The sequence below is a fragment of the Lepus europaeus genome, chromosome 22 (assembly GCF_033115175.1).
Source record: "Lepus europaeus isolate LE1 chromosome 22, mLepTim1.pri, whole genome shotgun sequence".
NCBI classification, from domain to species: Eukaryota; Metazoa; Chordata; class Mammalia; order Lagomorpha; family Leporidae; genus Lepus; species Lepus europaeus.
Window position 1 is genome coordinate 11915634 of NC_084848.1, and position 18463 is coordinate 11934096.

At 50.3% G+C, this 18463-nt stretch overlaps 1 protein-coding gene across 1 annotated transcript in view; it reads right to left on the minus strand.

The window, feature by feature from the left end:
• KCNK13 (potassium two pore domain channel subfamily K member 13) overlaps positions 1-18118 on the minus strand; it is a 94128-nt gene extending 76010 nt beyond the window's left edge. Inside the window, exon 1 of the mRNA XM_062181676.1 lies at positions 17785-18118. Within this exon, the coding sequence (XP_062037660.1) occupies positions 17785-18118 (334 nt within the window). The remainder of the gene's footprint in view (positions 1-17784) is intronic.
• Between the last annotated feature and the right edge of the window lie 345 nt (positions 18119-18463).

Sequence of the window (18463 nt, forward strand, 5' to 3'; positions counted from 1 at the left end):
CGCTGAAAGCGTAGGGCTGGTGGTGGCTATGCGTCAGGGATCATCACCACCTGTCGAAAATGCGTGGACAAAGGAGGAGGAAGGCAGCTCTGAACCTCTCCTCGGCTCTATAAACAGCACATTTCCAAAGGCTTCCTCTTCCCCACAGCTCGGAGGGTGTGTGGCAATTCATGTTCCCAGTGATGACCCTCAAGATGCTGCAACATCCGGAAACGTCTGAACCACCAGGAAAGGGGGAGCTTCTGCAGCGGCGGAGTGACAGGAGCGTCTCAAGTTCATTTCCAAGCAGCTAGGAGGGATCCGCATGCTCCACTCGCCACACCAGGAGCCCTGACAGCGGGGGAGGCTGCTTCCCTCCTCCCCTTGGTGCAAAATCAGCCAAGCCTGGGGCTGGTTCTAAGTTCCTGTTTTCTGAGACAAGGAGCCTTTTGCAATCTGGGCAAGACGATGGGTCCCTTCTTAGAATGATTTTTTGTTAAAAAATGAATGAACTAAAGTGCATTAGATTGCAAAGCAGCTTTTAAGACATAACCATTAAACTGGAACAAAGGAGCATGGATGTGCGCGCTTTGTCATTTCAAGACCAAGTCTAACAGGCGCCACAGTCATGAAGGCAACGAGGCGTCTGGAACAGTTGTGACGAGAGGGGAACAGGTCCTTGGTTTCCAATGCTGACTGAGCAAGAGGCACTGCTTACGTTACTGCCGGGTAGTTACGTACGTTCACTATTGAAGGAAACGCTAGAGGTTAGGCAGAGCTAGTGGGAAGTCAGCAAACAAACATGGACTTATTTTCCCATGCAAACGTACAGATGCACTGAATCCTCCATCCACGGGCCCACGTTTTGTGGTCAGGCAGAGCTTATCATAGAAACTCAATAAATTCTGGCCGGTGCCGTGCCTTAACAGGCTAATCCTCTGCCTTGCAGCACCGGCACACTGGGTTCTAGTCCCAGTTGGGGCGCCGGATTCTATCCCTGTTGCCCCCCTTCTAGGCCAGCTCTCTGCTATAGCCCAGGGAAGGCAGTGGAGGATGGCCCAAGTGCTTGGGCCCTGCACCCGCATGGGAGACCAGGAGAAGCACCTAGCTCCTGGCTTCGGATCAGCACGATGCGCTGGCCGCAGTGGCCATTGGAGGGTGAACCAACGGCAAAAAGGAAGACCTTTCTCTCTGTCTCTCTCTCTCACTATCCACTCTACCTGTCAAAAAAAAAAAAAAAAAAGAAAAAAACTCAATAAATTCCAATCAAACCAATGGCCTTTACGTTAGATGCAGACGGAGCTGGGGGTGGTCCTAAGGAGCTAAGACAGTCGAGACCCCGCTGAGCCCTGAGTGCGACACCCAGGCTTTGTTCTTATGAACAGCTGAGCAGCTCATTTCGTCAAACCAGAGCCTGCACAAAACATTGGTCAGCAACATTAAGTACAAAAACACCCACTGATGGCAAAATAAACACAGCACCAAGGGCTAGCCCCTCTCCCCAATTTAAATCACGGCTGTATGAAATTCAGATCCAAGTGCCACCACCTACCAGCTGTGTGGTTTGGGGCAAGCTCTTTAACTTCCACGCAGCAGAACTGTCTCACCCACAGAATGGGGAAAACAATGCTCTTGGCTCATGGGATGAGAGATGACGTACTGGAATGCCTAGTAGAAGACTGAGAAAAAGTAAAAACACAGCACATGGGAGCTGTGAGTATGACTTTGGCAAATCAGTTACCAAAGTATTGTTTAGAGTCTCAAAATTCATCTGTGCCTCTACATATTTATAACTTACAATTTAAATATTAAGCTTAAAAACATGACCTACAGAGGGCCGGCGCCGTGGCACAGCAGGTTAAGCATCTGCCTTCAGTGCTATGGCCTGGGAAAGCAGAAGATGCCCCAAGTGCTTGGGCCCCTGCACCTGCGTGGGAGACCCAGAAGAAGCTCCTGGCTCCTGGCTTTGGATCAGCCTAGCTCCAGCCGTTGCAGCCATTTGGGGAGTGAACCAGTGGCTAGAAGACCTCTCTCTCTCTCTCTCTCTCTCTGTAACTCTACCTCTCAAGTAAATAAATGAATCTTTTTTAAAAAATTACTTACCGAGCTACTGTACTAGCAAATAATCAATTTTTTAACGTTTAAATTTTTTTTCCATTTTATTTGGAAGGCAGAGAGACAGAAGCAGAGAGATCTTCTATCTGCTGATTCATTTCTCAAATGCCTGCAACAGCCAGGGCTGGGCAAGGCTGAAGCCAGGAGTCCGGAACTCAGTCTGAGCCTCCCACGTGAATGACAGGGCTGCCAGTACTTGGGCCATCATCTGCTGCCTCCCAGGGTGCACATAGCAGGAACTTGGATTGGAAGCAGAGTAGCCAGGACTCATACCAGGAGCTCCAGTGTGGTATGTGACTGTCCCAAGTACTCACCCCAGGTAAAAGAATTAAAAACAACTTGCGCGTCCTACAGTAGGAGGAGTGTTTACATCACTGAATGCCCATATCGGGTTGCATATCCTGGGCAACCTCAGAAAGGTAATAAGTATAGATGAATACTTCCCAACTCACTCTCTAGGCTTTTAGTATTACTATGATATCAAAAGCAACACAAAGATATCACAAGAGAAAAAAATAGGTGAATATCTCCGTTGAAATACAGATGTGAAAATTCTCAACAAAATAGTAGCAAAATGAACGTAGCAACATGCCGCAAACACACATGCACACATTGTGACCAAGTGGGGTTTTTACCAGGAATCTGAGATTGATATCTAAAATCAATTAACATAATACGCTATGTCATCAGCCCAAAGCTCAAAACCACATGACCATCTCAACAGGTGCATAGAAAGAATTTGGCACAACTACAACATCCCTTTAGGATAAAAACATTCAATAACGTAGGGGCAGAAGGGAACTTCCTCTACCTGACAAAGATCATCTACAAAACTAATTTCACACACACTGGAGAAAGACCGACACTTTCCCCCTAGGAATGAGGCAAGAATGTCTACTCTCATCCCTTCTGTTCAACCTTGTACTGAAGGTGCTAGCCAGGCATAAGATAAAAGAAACAAAAGGAATGTACATTGGAAAGAAAGAATTAAAACCATCTCTCTTTATAGATAAGATCCTGTGGCATAAAACCCTAAGGAATTCACTATAACAATTACTGGAACTAACATGCATCCAGCAAGGTCATAGGCTACCAGATCAACACAAAAAAGACTAATTCCATTTCCAAATGCTTGCAACAAACAATGCAAAATAAAACTAATAAATTTCATATATAATAATATAAGAATACAAGAATAAAATATTTAAGAAATTTACCAACAAGAGTATAAAACATAAACTCTGGAAACTATAAAGCATTGGTACAAACTAGAGGACACGAATCAATGGGATGACATCCCATGATCACAGACCGGAACATTTAATATTGTTCTATTAAATATTAACATTAATTATTAAATACTGTTTATGTGGCCTGATGATTTCAACACGTTCCCCGCCCCCAGAGAAAGTTCATGTGTTGGGAAATCAGTCCCTGGTGCAACAGTGTTGAGAGGTGGGACTTTTAAGAGGTGAATAGGTCATCAGGGCTCTGCTCTGGTGGATGGGCTAAGGCCATTATCACGGGGGCTGGTTCTGGATACAAGGCTGAGTTCTGGCCCCTCCCTCTCCGTCTCCATCAAGTCTTCCTGTCCCACCACCTTCTACCACCCAATGATGCAGGAAGAGGGCCCTTGTGAAACACAGGCTCCTCTCTCTCGGACCTCCCAGCCTCCAGGCTGTCAGAAATAAATCGCTGCTCTTCATGCATTACCCAGGCCCAGGTATTCTGTTACAGCAGCGCCAAACAGAGACAGATGGCAACATTCCCCAGGCTGATCACAAGGCTTTTTTGCAGAAACCGACAAGCTGATCTTAAAATTCACACGGAAGTTCAAGGGACTCGATTGGTCAAAACAATCTCAAAAAGGAATCGTGTTGGAGGACTACGCTTCCTGATTTCCAAATTTACTACAAAGCCACGCGGTAGTGGCATAGAATACACACGCAGATCAATGGAAGAGAACTGACAGGCCAGAGATCAACCCTCCCATTTATGGCCAATGAGTTTTCTTTCAAGAGTGTGGAAACAACTCAATGGGGAGAATGGTCTTTTTTTTTTAAGTAAATAAATAAAATGGTGCTGGGGAAGTGGGGGGGGGGGGTGATGCTGCAGCACCGGCATCCCATATACATGCCAGTTCGAGCCCTGACTGCTCTACTTCCTATCCAGCTCCTTGCTAATGCACTTAGGAAATCAGTGAAAGATGGCCTGAATCCTTGGGCCCCTGCACCCACATGGGAGACCTGAAAGAAGCTCCTGGCTCCTGGCTTTAGCTCAGTTCAGCTCCAGCCATTTCTGCCATCTGGGGAGTGAACCGGCAGATGGAAGACCCCTCTCTCTATCTTTACCTCTTTCTGTAACTCTTTCAAATAAATAAAACAAAAATCTAACATGCAAGAGAAATAAATTAGACCCACATCTCACACCTTGTACAAAACTTAAAATAGATTGACAACCTACATATAAGAAAGAACAAACTGTAAGATTACTTTTAGAAGAAAACAGGTTCAAATCTTCATGCCTGTAGATTATGTGATTGATTCTTAGAGATGACACTAACATCTCAGGCAATGAAAGACAAAATAGATAAACTGCTGGACTTCAGCAAAATTAAACATTTTGTGCTTCAAAGGATGCTAAGTAAGCAAAAAGATAATGTAGAGAAGTGTGCAAATTAAGAGTTTGATTAAGAGCGTGAACCTAGTATTTGTAAAGTCCATTTACAATTTAATAATAAAAGCATGAATAACCCAACTGAAAGGTAGGCAAGGGGTCTGGTTAGACAAGTACATCAAGGAGATGTACGATAAATATACCAACAAGTGCACATGTATATCAAGAAGATACATAACAAATATCCCAACAAATGCACAAAAAGGTGCTTGACATCAGTTGCCACTTGTGAATGCATGGGCAGGTTCATTTTTTGGGGGGCGGGGGCAGAAAGGATTACAGTTTTGTCTTGGCCCTAGGGAATCCAGAACAGGAAGCCCTAGCGGGTCCGGGGTGTGGGGCAGAGGGTGTCCTGGAGGACAGGGCACCTTGGGTTGGGAAACAAAGGAGGAAGAGGAGAAGCTCTCCAGGGCTTGGCGCTGCTGCTGCACTTACAAAGATGACGGCTGCACACGTCAAGGGCAAGTCTGCCAACGCACTGTCCTAGTCCACCCTCCCCTGCCAACTCATCTGATTGTTTTTTTTAAGATTTTATTTATTTACTTGAGAAGCAGAGTTACAGACAGAGAGAGAGGTCTTCCATCCACTAGTTCACTCCCCAAATAGCTGCAATGGCCAGGGGTGAACCAATCCTAAGCCAGGAGCCAGGAACTTCTTCTGGGTCTCCCACGGGGGTGTAGGGGCCCAAGTACTTGGGCCATCTCCTACTGCTTTTCCAGGCCATAGCAGAGAGCTGGATCAAACAGGAGCAGCCGGGACGTGAACCGGTGCCCACACATATGGGATGACGGAGCCACAGGAGGAGGCTTAACCCACTAAGCCATAGCACCAGCCTTCTCATCTGATTTTTGACATCTGGGGTCTCTCCTTCCAACCTCTCTTCTGAGCACTCTTCTCTGGGGACCAGCTGAGCTGGCTCAAACCTTTCGCCTCTTTCCTGCCCTCTTTCTTTTTTTCTTTCTTTTTTTTTTTCTTTCTTTCTTTCTTTTTTAAGATTTATTTATTTATTTGAAAGGCAGAGTTACAAAGGGCAGAGAGAGAGAGAGGGAAGCTTTTTCTCTCTCTCTGTAACTCGACTTCCAAAATAAATACATTTTAAAAATCTTTTTTTAAAAAGTTAATTTTCTTGCCTTTCCTTTCTGTTTGAAAGCAGAAGTAAAGCTTGAGAAAAATCTAATGGTGCTAAAGGATTAACCAAAGCTCCAAGGTGCAGGGGCAGGAGAATGGAACTGGAAATGAAGGTGGAGATATCACAGAAGAAAAGCCCTCAGGCCAGCAAAAGAAAGAAGGGCCGGGAGGACTGGGCTCTCAGCGACAGACGTGATCACAGGTAAACGATGCTACTGTAAAAATCATCTCCAGACGATGCGCTGCAGGACTGGGGAGCAAGGAGGTCGGAGGTACAGGGAACGATTCTCGGTCCTCTAGGAAAGGCTCAATTCTATTTATACACATGGAAAATAGTGGTGAAAATGTTTTTTTAGAATGTTCTAAATTATTTTATATTTATTTGAGAGTCAAAGAGATAGTCGACAGAAAGCTTTCATCTGCTGGTTTGCTCCCCAAATGCCTGCAACAGGCAAGGCAGAGCCAGGGCTGAAACTGGGAATGTGGAGCTCAACCCAGGCCTCCCACATGGTGGTAAGAACTCAAGCACTAGGAGCCGGTGCTGTGGTGTAGCAGGCTAAGCCTCCGCCTGTGGTACTGGCATCCCATATGGGCACCGGTTGGAGTCCCAGCTGCTCCACTTCCGATTCAGCTCCCTGCTAGTGGCCTAGGAAAGCAGTAGAAGATGACCCAAGTGCTTGGGCCCCTGCACCTGTGTGGGAGACCTGGTGGAAGCTCCTGGCTATGGATCAGCCCAGCTCCAGCCATTGCAGTCATTTGGGGAGTGAACCAGCGGATGGACAATCCCTCTCTCTGTCTCTCCTGCTCCCTGTAACTCTGCCTCTCAAATAAATAAATAAATCTTAAAAAAAAAAAAAAAAGAACCAAAGTACTTGGGCCATCACTAGGGTTGGAACAATAGGGAAGCCAGAGTTGGGGATTGCAGCAGGCACCCACCCAGCTCCTATGACATGGGACGTGAGCACCTTCATGTCTGGGCTGGATGCACACTCCCCAGAAATGGTTTTTATCCTCAGGTTTCAATGAGATTTCCTCCTGATCATACTGAAGTGACAAACACAATACCTAACTCAACATAATAAACACACAGCATTGAATAGGCAGCAGAAAAGTAAGGAAAGTACAGAATAAAGGAGAACGAGATGAAATGCACCAAATTTCCCTACAATAAGAAAACTCCCCAAGAGCTCAACAAAGGTAATACTAATAGAAGAATAGCAAGAGTTATGCAAGTGATATAAGCATTAGTCCTGACTCCCACCCCACAATGAAATGCTACTGTGGGTGTTTGTAAAGCTTGCAGGGTGGATGGTCACGGTGTTCCCCATCCTCCAAATTCCACAGTGAATGAGAAAAGCTGCCTGAATTACAGACAGACAGCAGGATTCAGAGAAACAATAACTAAGAGACAGAATCCTTCAACATGCACCTGCGGGCCGGCGCCATGGCTTAACAGCTAATCCTCCACCTTGCGGTGCCGGCACACAGGGTTCTAGTCCCGGTTGGGGCGCCGGATTCTATCCCGGTTGCCCCTCTTCCAGGCCAGCTGTCTGCTATGGCCTGGGAAGGCAGTGGAGGATGGCCCAGGTCCCTGGGCCCTGCACCCGCATGGGAGACCAGGAGAAGCACCTGGCTCCTGCCTTTGGATCAGCGCAGCGGCCATTTGGGGAGTGAACCAATGGAAGGAAGACCTTTCTCTCTGTCTCTCTCTCTCACTGTCTAACTCTGCCTGTCAAAAATAAATAAATAGGTAACAATAATAATAATAAATAAAATCATTCTTAAAAGGTCAAAGAAACTTCTCTCTTTCCCTTTTCCTAACAGAAACAAATAAATAGATAAAAGTTAACATTCATAAATCCTACAATGCTGGTGAGTAGAGGGTGTGAGTTTTGTCTTGTGATAGAACTCTGATTTTAAGATACCGAACTTTTCCAGGTAGGAAACAAACAATTCAACAAACCCACATTCTCAGAACGGAAACTCTGAGCTTCCCCACCACACGTTCAAGGTGCAGCTCGAGAGGTGGCCCTCGCACCTGACCCTGAAGGAATGCAAGCTCTTGGCAGCCACTCCCTCTGCTTCCTGACTCCCCACAACCATGCGCTGCTCCTTGGCCACAACCCTTAAATGCATCTGCTGCTGTTCAGAGGAAAAAATACATTAGAATGCCTTTAACACCACTGTTATGACTGGAAATATACTGTTATGATTGGAAAACTATTGAACAAAAACTTTCATTCTTATGAGATCTGGATGGGAAAAGATTTTCTATGTACAAAGACAATGGAAGGAAGCACAAGAAAAATATCAAACTGCATAGAAATGAAAAACATTTCTCCGGCTGGTGTTACGTGGCAAGGGGTTAAGCTGCCACCTGCAACACTGGTATCCCACATTAGAGTGCTGGTTAAAGTCCTGACTGCTCTGCTTCCAATCCAGTTCCCTGCAACATCACTGGGAAGGCAGCGGAGGGATGCCCAAGTGCTTGGCCCCTTTGCCCACGCAGGAGACTGGAGTTTCAGGCTCCTGGCTTTGGTTTAGCCCAGCCCCAGTTGTTGGGATCATTTGGGGAGTGAACCAGGGAAGATATCTCTCTGCCTCTACCTCTCTCTGTTGCTCTGCCTTTCAAACAAATAAAATATATCTTTAAAAAAAAAATGAAAAGAAAGAACAAAAGGGGCTGGTGCTGTGGTGCAGTGCCGGCCTGCAGTGCCGGCATCCCATATGGGCGCTGGTTAGAGTCCCAGCTGCTCCACTTCTGACCCAGCTCCCTGCTAATGTGCCTGAGAAAGCAGCAGCTGCACCCACGTGGGAAACCTGGAAGAAGCTCTTGGCTCCTGGCTTCAGACTGGCTCAGCTCCAGCTACTGCAGGATTTGGGGAGTGAACCAGAGAATGGAAGATCTCTCTCTCTCTCTCTCTCTCTCTCTGTCATTCAAATAAATAAAATCATCTTTAAAAAGCATTTTTCCATCTAACTATAGCTATAGCTAGTTAGCAGAGAACAAAGGATAAAAGTGTAACACAGGGGTCAGCACTATGGCAAAGTAGGTTAAGCGTATTGCCTGCAGTGCCGGCATCCCATATGGGCACCAGTTCAAGTCCTGGCTGCTCCATTTCCGATCCAGCTCCCTGCTGATGGCTTGCGACAGCAGTATTAGATGGCCCAAGTGCTTGGGCCCCTGAACCTGTGTGAGAGATCTGGAAGAAGCTTCTGGCTTCAGGTGGGCACAGCTCCGAATGTTGCAGCCATTTGAGGAGTGAACCAATGGGTAGAAGACCTTTCTCTCTGTCTCTCCCTCTCTGTCTATAACTATCTCTCAAGTAAATAAATAAATCTTTAAAAAAATGATACAATCACTTAGACTTTAGGATAAAGGCTAAAATCCTAAAATTCAAAAATGAAGCACACTTACACACTAATACAACATCCCTCTGCTTGCAGTAGAAAAATGTGCGAGAATTAGCTAGCTGATTCAGAAACAATGCATTGTAAGTGCTTTCAATATATATTTAAAATAATTAACTTTAGTATAAATCAAAGCAATTTTAATTCTAATGAAAGTGATTGTTGCCTAATTACAATAATATGCTCATGGTGCTATAGAAAGTAATGAGATACAAAATATGATGTATTTCACTGATTTTATGATGTATCTCAGGGCAGCGCTGTGGTGCAGTGAGTAATGCCACAGCTTGCAGTGCCGGCATTCCTTATGGGCACCGGCTGCTCTGTTTCCCATCCAGTTTCCTGCTAACACACCTGGGAAAGGAGCAGAAGATGGCCCAGGTGCTTGGGGCCTGCATCCACGCAGAGACCTGGATGAAGCTCCTGGCTTTGGATCAGCTCAGCTCCGGCTGTTGTGGCCATTTGGGGAGTGAATCAGAGGATGGAAGAGAGAGAGAGAAAATCAAGAAAACCTCCCACATGCTGGGTCACTCCCCAAATGCCCACAATGTCCAGGGCAGAGCCGAGCAGGACCGGGAGCTCGACCTGGCTATCCCACGTGGATGGCAGGGAGCCGTTACTACTGCTCCCAGTGTCTGCACCAGCAGAGAACTGGAGACGGGCGCCAGGCCTGGATATTGAACCCAGCTGCTCTGATGTGAGATGTGGGCATCTTAACTGGTCTTACCCACTAGGCCAAATTCCCACCTGCTCTCTCCCCGACATTTTACTACGTCTGAAATTGGGAAACATCTGACAAGCTATTAGCAGAATTTAAGTAACAGCTCTTTATTTTTACAATGGCACCTAAAATTATGATACATCTTAGATTTCCTAAGAGTGTTTTAGGTTCAATACAGTATGATGCAGAGTGTGTTAACAAACAGTGGTTCTTGTTGTGCAATGAAGGGTGATTTCTCGTTTTTATATCTTACCATACATTTCTAGCCTTCTAAAATGTAGATCTGTTTCTTTTATCTTTGGGCATGGAACAAAATGGACCTTGGTTCCAATTCTGACTCCACTGCTTTATAGAGGGGTGGTCTTAAAGAACAGCTTTTTTTTTTTTTTTAAGATTTTTATTTATTACAGACAGTGAGAGGCAGAGACAGAGAGAAAGGTCTTCCTTCTGCTGGTTCACTCCCCAAATGGCTGCAACGGCTGGAGCTACACCGATCCAAAGCCAGGAGCCTTTTCCAGGTCTCCCACACGGGTGCAGGGGCCCAAGGACTTGGGTCATCTTTTTTTTTTTTTTGACAGGCAGAGAGAGAGACAGAGAGAAAGGTTTTCCTTTTTCCATTGGTTCACCCCAAAGTGGCCACTACGGCCGGTGCACTGCGGCCAGCGCACTGCGCTGATCCGAAGCCAGGAGCCAGGTGCTTCCTCCTGGTCTCCCACGCAGGTGCAGGGTCCAAGGACCTGGGCCATCCTCCACTGCACTCCCAGACCACAGCAGAGAGCTGGACTGGAAGAGGAGCAACCAGGACAGAATCCGTTGCTCCAACTGGAACTAGAACCCCAGTGTGCCGGCGCCACAGGTGGAGGATTAGCCTAGTGAGCGGCGGCGCCAGCCATGGGCCATCTTCTACTGCTTTCCCAGGCATAGCAGAGAGCTGGATTGGAAGAGGAGCAGCTGGGACTAGAACCAGCGCCCGTATGGGATGCCAGCGCTGCAGGCAGAAGATTAACCTACTGTGCCACGGTGCTGGCCCCTAGAGAAGAGCTTTGTGTCTGCTCTGTGTTGCCCTGGGTTCTGGTTGAGGGACGTTTGATGAATTGCACTCTACACTGGGGGACGCCAGGCAACGATGGAGCTCGCAGTCCTTCCTGCTGAGGGCAGAGGTGTGGGGGAACCTACTCACCACATTTTCACATCCCCTCACAACAAGTGCAGGAGAAATTTTTATTCCACTCTGAAAAAATTGGGTGTCTTCCAAGAAGCCAGCTGGGAGAGGGGTGACCGCTTACTGTCGCTGCCTCTCTGACAACTGGAAAATGCAGACCATCTGGGGGTCGCTCTGTCAATTCCGCAGGTCCTTCTGACGTGTATTTCTGTGTCTGAGAGTCCTACCCTTCTCGTGTTTTCTCCTCTCCCAACGCCTTAAACCCACCAGTGCCCATTTCTGGCACAGGTTCTGTGTGCACGTGTAGTGGCCACCAGCACTATTTGCCAACATCATGTCCTGTCCAGGGCTGGACTCACGGGAGGACTGTGTTTCCTCAACCCCCTGAAGTTGGGGACAGCCGTGTGACTTGATTTGGCCAAGGTGACTTGTGTCTCTTCCAGGTGGAGCCTTTTCATTGCTGGTGCTCAACCTTCCGGCCACTCCTGCTCCTTCCTGGGCGATACGAAAGCATGTGGTTCTAAAGCAGAGCCCCAGATAAAGGCAGCCCCAAACCCCGAGACAAGCCTGGGAGCTGCTAGGGCCGTGCTGCACTCTGGATGGGGAGGACGTCAATGTAAAAACTATTTATTTTAGGGTCGATGTCGTGGCGTAGCAGGTTAAGCCACCATCTATGAGTGGAATTCGAATCCTGGCTGCTCCACTTCTGGTGCAGCTCCCTGTCAATGCTCCTACAAACGCAGTGGAAGATGGCCCGTGTACCTGGGCACTGCCACTCATGTGGGACACCAGGATGGGGCTCCAGGCTCCTGGCTTCAGCCCGGCCCAGCCCCAGCCGGTGTGGCCATTTGGGAAGTGAACCAGTAGATGGAAGACCTCTTTCTCTGTCTCCCTCTCTCCATTTTCTCTGTCACTTTGTCTTTCAAATAAATAAATAAATCTTTAAAAATACTGAGAGAGAGAGAAGGAGAATGAGCATTCCATCTGTTGGTTCACTCCCCAAATGCCTGCAATGGCTGGAGCTTAGAGTCAGGAACTCAATCCAGGTCTTCCACATGGGTGGCCGGAACCCAACCAACTAAACAGCCACCTGTTACCTCCCAGGGTCTGCATTTACAGGAAGCTGGCGTCAGGAGCAGAGTAGGCATTGGAGTTAGGCACTCTGCCTATGGGTTCTTAACTGTTAGGCCAAATACCTGTCCCAGGGGCTAGCGCCATGTTGCAGCTGGTAAAGCCACTGCCTGTGACACTGGCATCCCATGTGGCCGTGGTTGGAGTCCTGGCTGCTCCACTTCAGATCCAGCCCCCTGCTAATGGCCTGGTAAGCAGCGGAGGATGGCCCAGGTGCTTGGGCCCCTACACCCACATGGGAGACCCAGCGGAAGCTCCTGGCCCCTAGCTTCAGCCTGGCCTAGCCCTGACCATGGCATAAATTTTTTGCTGTATCACGTGACTGAAATTTAGGGTTATCTTCTTACTGCAACATAACCTCAGCCACACTGATTAGATCATGTGCAAGCTGCCTCGAATCCTTTTGGACAGAAACTCTGTTACAAACGCGCACAGAAACAGACTCCCAACAAAAGCCTATTTGAGAGAAGATATTTACAGATCATTTACAGAACATACTGTCAGTCTGTGTCTCCAAATACTTTCAGGTTATTCTTGTTCAAGTCTGATCACCAGCTCATTTCAAAATCAACATCCTGGAATTGTGTCTTTTTTTTTTTTTTTTTTTTGACAAGGCATAGTTAGTAAGAGAGAGAGAGAGACAGAGAGACAGAGAGAAAGGTCTTCCTTCTGTTGGTTCACCCCCCAAATGGCCGCTACGGCTGGCGGGCTGTGCTGATCCGAAGCCAGGAGCCAGGTGCTTCCTCCTGGTCTCCCACGCGGGTGCAGGGCCCAAGCACCTGGGCCATCCTCCACTGCCTTCCTGGGCCACAGCAGAGAGCCAGACTGGAAGAGGGGCAACTGGGACAGAATCCGGCGCCCCGACCAGGACTAGAACCCGGTGTGCCGGCACCGCAGGCAGAGGATTAGCCTAGTGAGCCGTGGCGCTGGCAGCATTGAAATATTTGTTTGAATCCTCACTTTCAGCTGTTTGGGCTCTCCACCTAGGAGCAGAATGCTGGGTCATATTGTCACTCTATGTTTAACCTTCTGAGAAACTGTTTTCCACTCTGCTTTGACGCTTAAATCACAGTTCAATTAGATAACTGATGCGTGCAGTTCTCAATTTCATTTTCCAGGAAAATGTCTCCCCTGCACGGTGCCCTGCACAAAATCACAAGGGGGAGATTCTTCAGAGAATTGGGCTCTGGGAAGCAGCCTACGCTTCCTCCTTTGTGATAACAAGAATCCTGGGCTGGGTCATGACTCTGGCTGGGGGCTGACAATGTAAAACACAGCCCCAATTCCTGGGAATGTCTCCCCCCCCCCCCAAGCTCCTTCACAGACGCCCTTTAACCACTCACGACAGGTGTGGGTGTATCAACACCCCAGCCTGCACACCTAGGATCACGCTGGGTTGTGAATTCTGTGCTGCTTCTGGCTTCCACTAAGGACCTCACAGCAGGTGCACCCTGTGGTGTGCATCCTTGCCCGGCCACTCTACATACACTTCCCTTCCTTGTATCCCTTCCCCCTTCCCTCACCTGTATCCCCTGCACCTCCCCGTAAACTTTCTGCAGATTCCTGGCTCTTTGCTTCTGAGGGAACTCAAACCAACACAAAGCTCCTTTCCAGCCACTTTCTAGATCCTTCTGTCTTCCATATTTCTGTTCCTCCTTTCCCTCGGTCAGGTATTTCCCTTCCCTTTTATGACTGCTTTCCCGCGTGCCTCCCTGTCTGCTACATCCAAGTCTTGGCAGAATAAAGCATGGCGGAATTAATTTTTAGGGGACACCATCATATGATTGTATGATGATAACCCAGGCTACAGCCGAGAGAATTTCACCCTCATTTTAACAACGCATACATGCATATGCCTAGAGGGGAAAAGGCCAGAACAGAACGAAAGGCACCGGGATGCTGGTGATACCATGACACACGGTTTAATTTTTTCTTCTTTACATTGATTTTACAAAGAACATGAAGATTTAGCTTGCTCATCTATAAATGGGCGAGGTCACCGCTACCTCACGGAGCTGTGCTGACATAAAGTGTCAGCGTAAGGCAGCAGTAAACGGCCTCCCATGACCACAGAGTCACAGTGCGCACCTAGTATGTGCTCACTGAAGGGTGCCAGGCGCCGTTACTACAGCAACGGTGAAGCAAGTAAAAGCCAAGTGTTAGAAATGAGACAGTAGGGGCAGGCAGTTCGCTTGGCGGTTAAGAGGCCCGTGTTCCCCACGGAAGTGCCTGGGTTCAGATCTCGGCTCCACTCCTGACGTCAGCTTCCTGCTAATGCAGACTCTGGGAGGGAGCCGTGATGGCTCAGGACTGCGGGCCTGGCACCCACGGGGGAGACTGCACTAATTCCCGGCTCCCAGACCCGACCATCACACGCATCTGGGGAGTGAATCCATGGATGAGTGTGTGCTCTCGCTTGCTCTCTAATAAATAAAAAATTTTTAAAAAGACATGACAAAGTGAAAAAAAGCCCACACTTAGGCTTCCTAGTAGTATAATGCTTCGTACTTTTTAACAAGCATTCACATGCCAAAGTGCCTTGTCCTTCTCAAGAACCTGTAAGAGCTTTGGGAGAAGTGGGCAGGGGGCAGGAGCAGGTGTCACTGCACAGTGAGGGTGCACCAGGTGCCCAGGGGGGCTCTCATGAGAAGCATGGAGCTCAGAAGCGTTAGGAATCGTGCCCAGTTAGAGAGGCACCAAAGTCTCCAACCCTAATCCTGCCAGTCTGGTTCCACTCCCCTGAGCCACGCGATCATCTAATGCCTGGGTTCACACGTGCCCAACTCCCCAGGCAGCCCCGGTGCCTGCCGTACCCACGCTCCCGTCCTTACCCCCACTGCTCCTTCCCCCTCTGCAGCCCTGGCAGTCGCCAGGGGGTGGTTTCTTTTCTTTTTTCTTTTTTTGACAGGCAGAGTTAGAAAGAGAGAGAGAGAAAGGTCTTCCTTTTCCGTTGGTTCACCCGCCAGTGGCTGCTATGGCCGGCGCACTGTGCCTATCTGAAGCCAGGAGCCAGGTGCTTCCTCATGGTCTCCCATGCGGGTACAGGGCCAAGCACTTGAGCCATCCTCCACTGCCCTCCCGGGCCACAGCAGAGAGCTGGACTGGAAGAGGAGCAACCGGGACAGAATCCGGCGCCCCGACTGGGACTAGAACCTGGGGTGCCGGCGCCTCAGGCAGAGGATTAACCAAGTGAGCCACGGCCACGGTGCCAGCCAACGAGGTGGTTTCTGATGGCGGTCAAGAGCACTCTGTTCCCTAATTTCCCACCAACTCATCACTCTACTGAAATCAAAATCTTGTACTTGCCACGCAAACACAACAGGCTCAAGGCTAAGTCTCAGAGCAACACCTGCTTATTACATTGTTCACCCCAAGATCTCCCTAAGTAGAAACTCTAGAACCGTCTTTAGAGCAGGAGGTTTGCTGAGGGACTCCAGGAACATGGCTAACTCAGCCCTGCAGGGTGTGGACTGGGAGAGAGAGCCATGGTGTGGGGGGGATCACTCCTCCTCCATCCCCCCCAGGGTCCTGGGTCCTGGTCATCCAGAGAACGTGCCGAGTGCTTCCCGGATCCCCAGTTATCATGGTGCCATCATGGCCCGCCGATGGGCAGTGCCACCCAAGCTGGCTGGGGGTTGTGAGCCAGGATGCTTAGCGCAGCTTTCGGTATACCCCCTGTGTGTCCCTGGTCATGCTGGTCCTTTCTGTCCCACCTCCTACTCAGCAGCTGTAGCCTTGGCTCCTGGACTAACCTTTCTTCACCGATCAGGCCTGAGGCTGACCTCTTCCCTCCACAGTGCTCCGCCTCCCAGCAGAACGTGTGCACGCCACCTCCACGTGTGGGAGCCCCGGGGAGCTCCAGCTGGGCACGCCCGCCCCTGATGAGCCTTCTGGAGCACCCGAGGGTGCTGGCTGCGCAGCACTCAGCACACACACCTGGCGCTGTGGCCACCGGGAAGCCCTTTCGCCGCTCCTGGGGATGCTGCTGCCTCTCTCTGGCTAGCCTTGCAAACCCTTCTCCGGCTCCAGCTCTCTCTTCTCCATCTCTACAGCATCGTCCCTGAATCCATTACCACCGGATTAAGTTTCAAGGATGAACAGTCTTGAGGGGTGTAGTGCAAAGACCCCCCATCTTCTGCTGGGGAACAAAGGCAAAACAGACCAAAACCATGCCACACCCTTGCTCAAAAGCTCTGCCTGGCTCTCGGCTGCCTCCAGATAAGCTCGGTCTAGCTGGTTAGTCTGGCAGTGAAGGCTCCTCCAACCCATTAGCCAGCAGACCTTCCTAGCCTCCCTTCCACCGCTCCCACCAGACAAGCCAGCTCACAGCTGCTGAACGCAATTCTTGCCTGCCCCAGAGGCAACACACTTTTCGTCCTCAAATCCAAATCGTGCTGAACCCTAACTGGTTCATGTCTGCCCTGGTTCTTCTAGTAGGAAATGTTTCCACCTTACGGAATACACATCACTGCCAATCTGGGATTCTACCTGATCTGCTCTCTGTAAGCGTGACGTCAAGGACCGAGTCTTTAAATTTGGGCTTTAGGGGTGGGCTTTATGGCACACTGGGTTAGGCTGCTCCATGGGATGCCCTTATCTCATACCGGAGGGCCAGGGATCGAGTCCTGACTCTGCTTCTGATCCAGCTCCCTCCCTTCTAGTGCACTCCCTGGGAGGCAGCGGGGAATGGTTCAAGTTCTTGGGCCCCTGCCACTCACGTGGGAGACCCGGATGGAGTTCCAGGCTCCTGGCTTTGGCCTAGCCCCATCTTGGCTGTTGCCAGCATCTGGGGGAGTGAATCAGCAGATGGAAGATCTCTCTCTCTCTCTCTCTCTCTCTCTCTCTCTCTCTCAAATAAACAAAAAAAAAAACCTCGGGCTTTTCCTTGGCCAGCAGTTGGCGCACAGAATAACGTCAGTGAATGTTCACATATTCCTGTCCCTGTCTGCAGTTGTTTTCTCCAGAGTCGCAGGGAGGGGCCGAAGGCTGCATGGCCTCTCTCTCTCTCTTTAAAAAAGCAGTTAGTTTATTTGAGAGGGGAAGAGGGAAAGGAAAAAGGGGAAAAAGCGGGGAGGGGAGGAAGGGGGAAGAGAGTAGGTGCTCCCATCAGCTGGCTCCCTCCCCCGGTGCTTTCAATGGAGCCAGGAACTCAACCCAGTAGCTGTGCCACTGGGCGCAGGAACTCCATTACCTGAGCCACTACCTGCTGCCTCCCAGGGTCGGTCTACAGGAGCAGAAAGCTGGGATCCAGGGCTGGAGTCGGATTCGAGGCCAGGTACTCCTGCATAGGATGCAGGCCCGCCCACCCGCCCGCCCGCCAGGACTGCTTTTGCCACCAGCTCCCCAGGTGGGGCAGACGCTGCCGGTGCGCAGGCCACCTGTGGACAGCACGGAGGCACCCGCGCCTGCAGGTCGCGAGCCGCGCTGGGGAACGCGGCCGGGGGCTCGCGGGCCCACTCACCTATGGTGGACACGACGGTGCCCACGAAGTAGAAGGCGCCGGTGAAGTCCCAGCGCGGGCGGACGTTGTCCACGCGGATGCCGGCCCTGACGGCCTCCTCGTAGTGGCGGAGGAGTCCTCGCAGCTCGTCGCGGCTCAGGTTGTGGCCGCGGCTGAAGTTGGCCAGGCGCTCCTCCCAGCGCTGCTTGGCCTGGCGCTCGTGCGCCCGCTCCAGCGCCGAGAAGACGGCGGCGCCGCCCAGCAGGTAGAGCGCGATGAGCACCGCGAGCAGCAGGAAGCGCGCGTTGTCCTCGTGCAGGAGGCCCAGGCCGCAGCTGCAGGTGCGGCCGGCCATGGCCCGACGGGGAGGCAGCGCGGGGCCGGGCGCTCAGCCCTCGCCCATGACCGCCGCGCGCCGCGCTGGGCCGTGCGGCTCCCCGGGCCGCCGCCTCGGCCGCGCCTGCCCAGCCGGCTCCCCACGTCCGCCTTGAGCCCTGGTTTCGAATCCTCTTTGCCGCCGCAGAGTTCTCCGTGACGCTCAAGAGCGGTGGGACCGGCGCAGAGCCCGCTTCTGCTTGGCCAGCGGATGCGGCGCTGTGTTTCCAGCCGGCGCCCTACCCGGCTCCGACTGGGGAGGGGGCGTGGCGCGGCGTCAGGGCCAGCTCCAGGCGACTCGGATCTCCCCCCGAGGTCTCGCCCC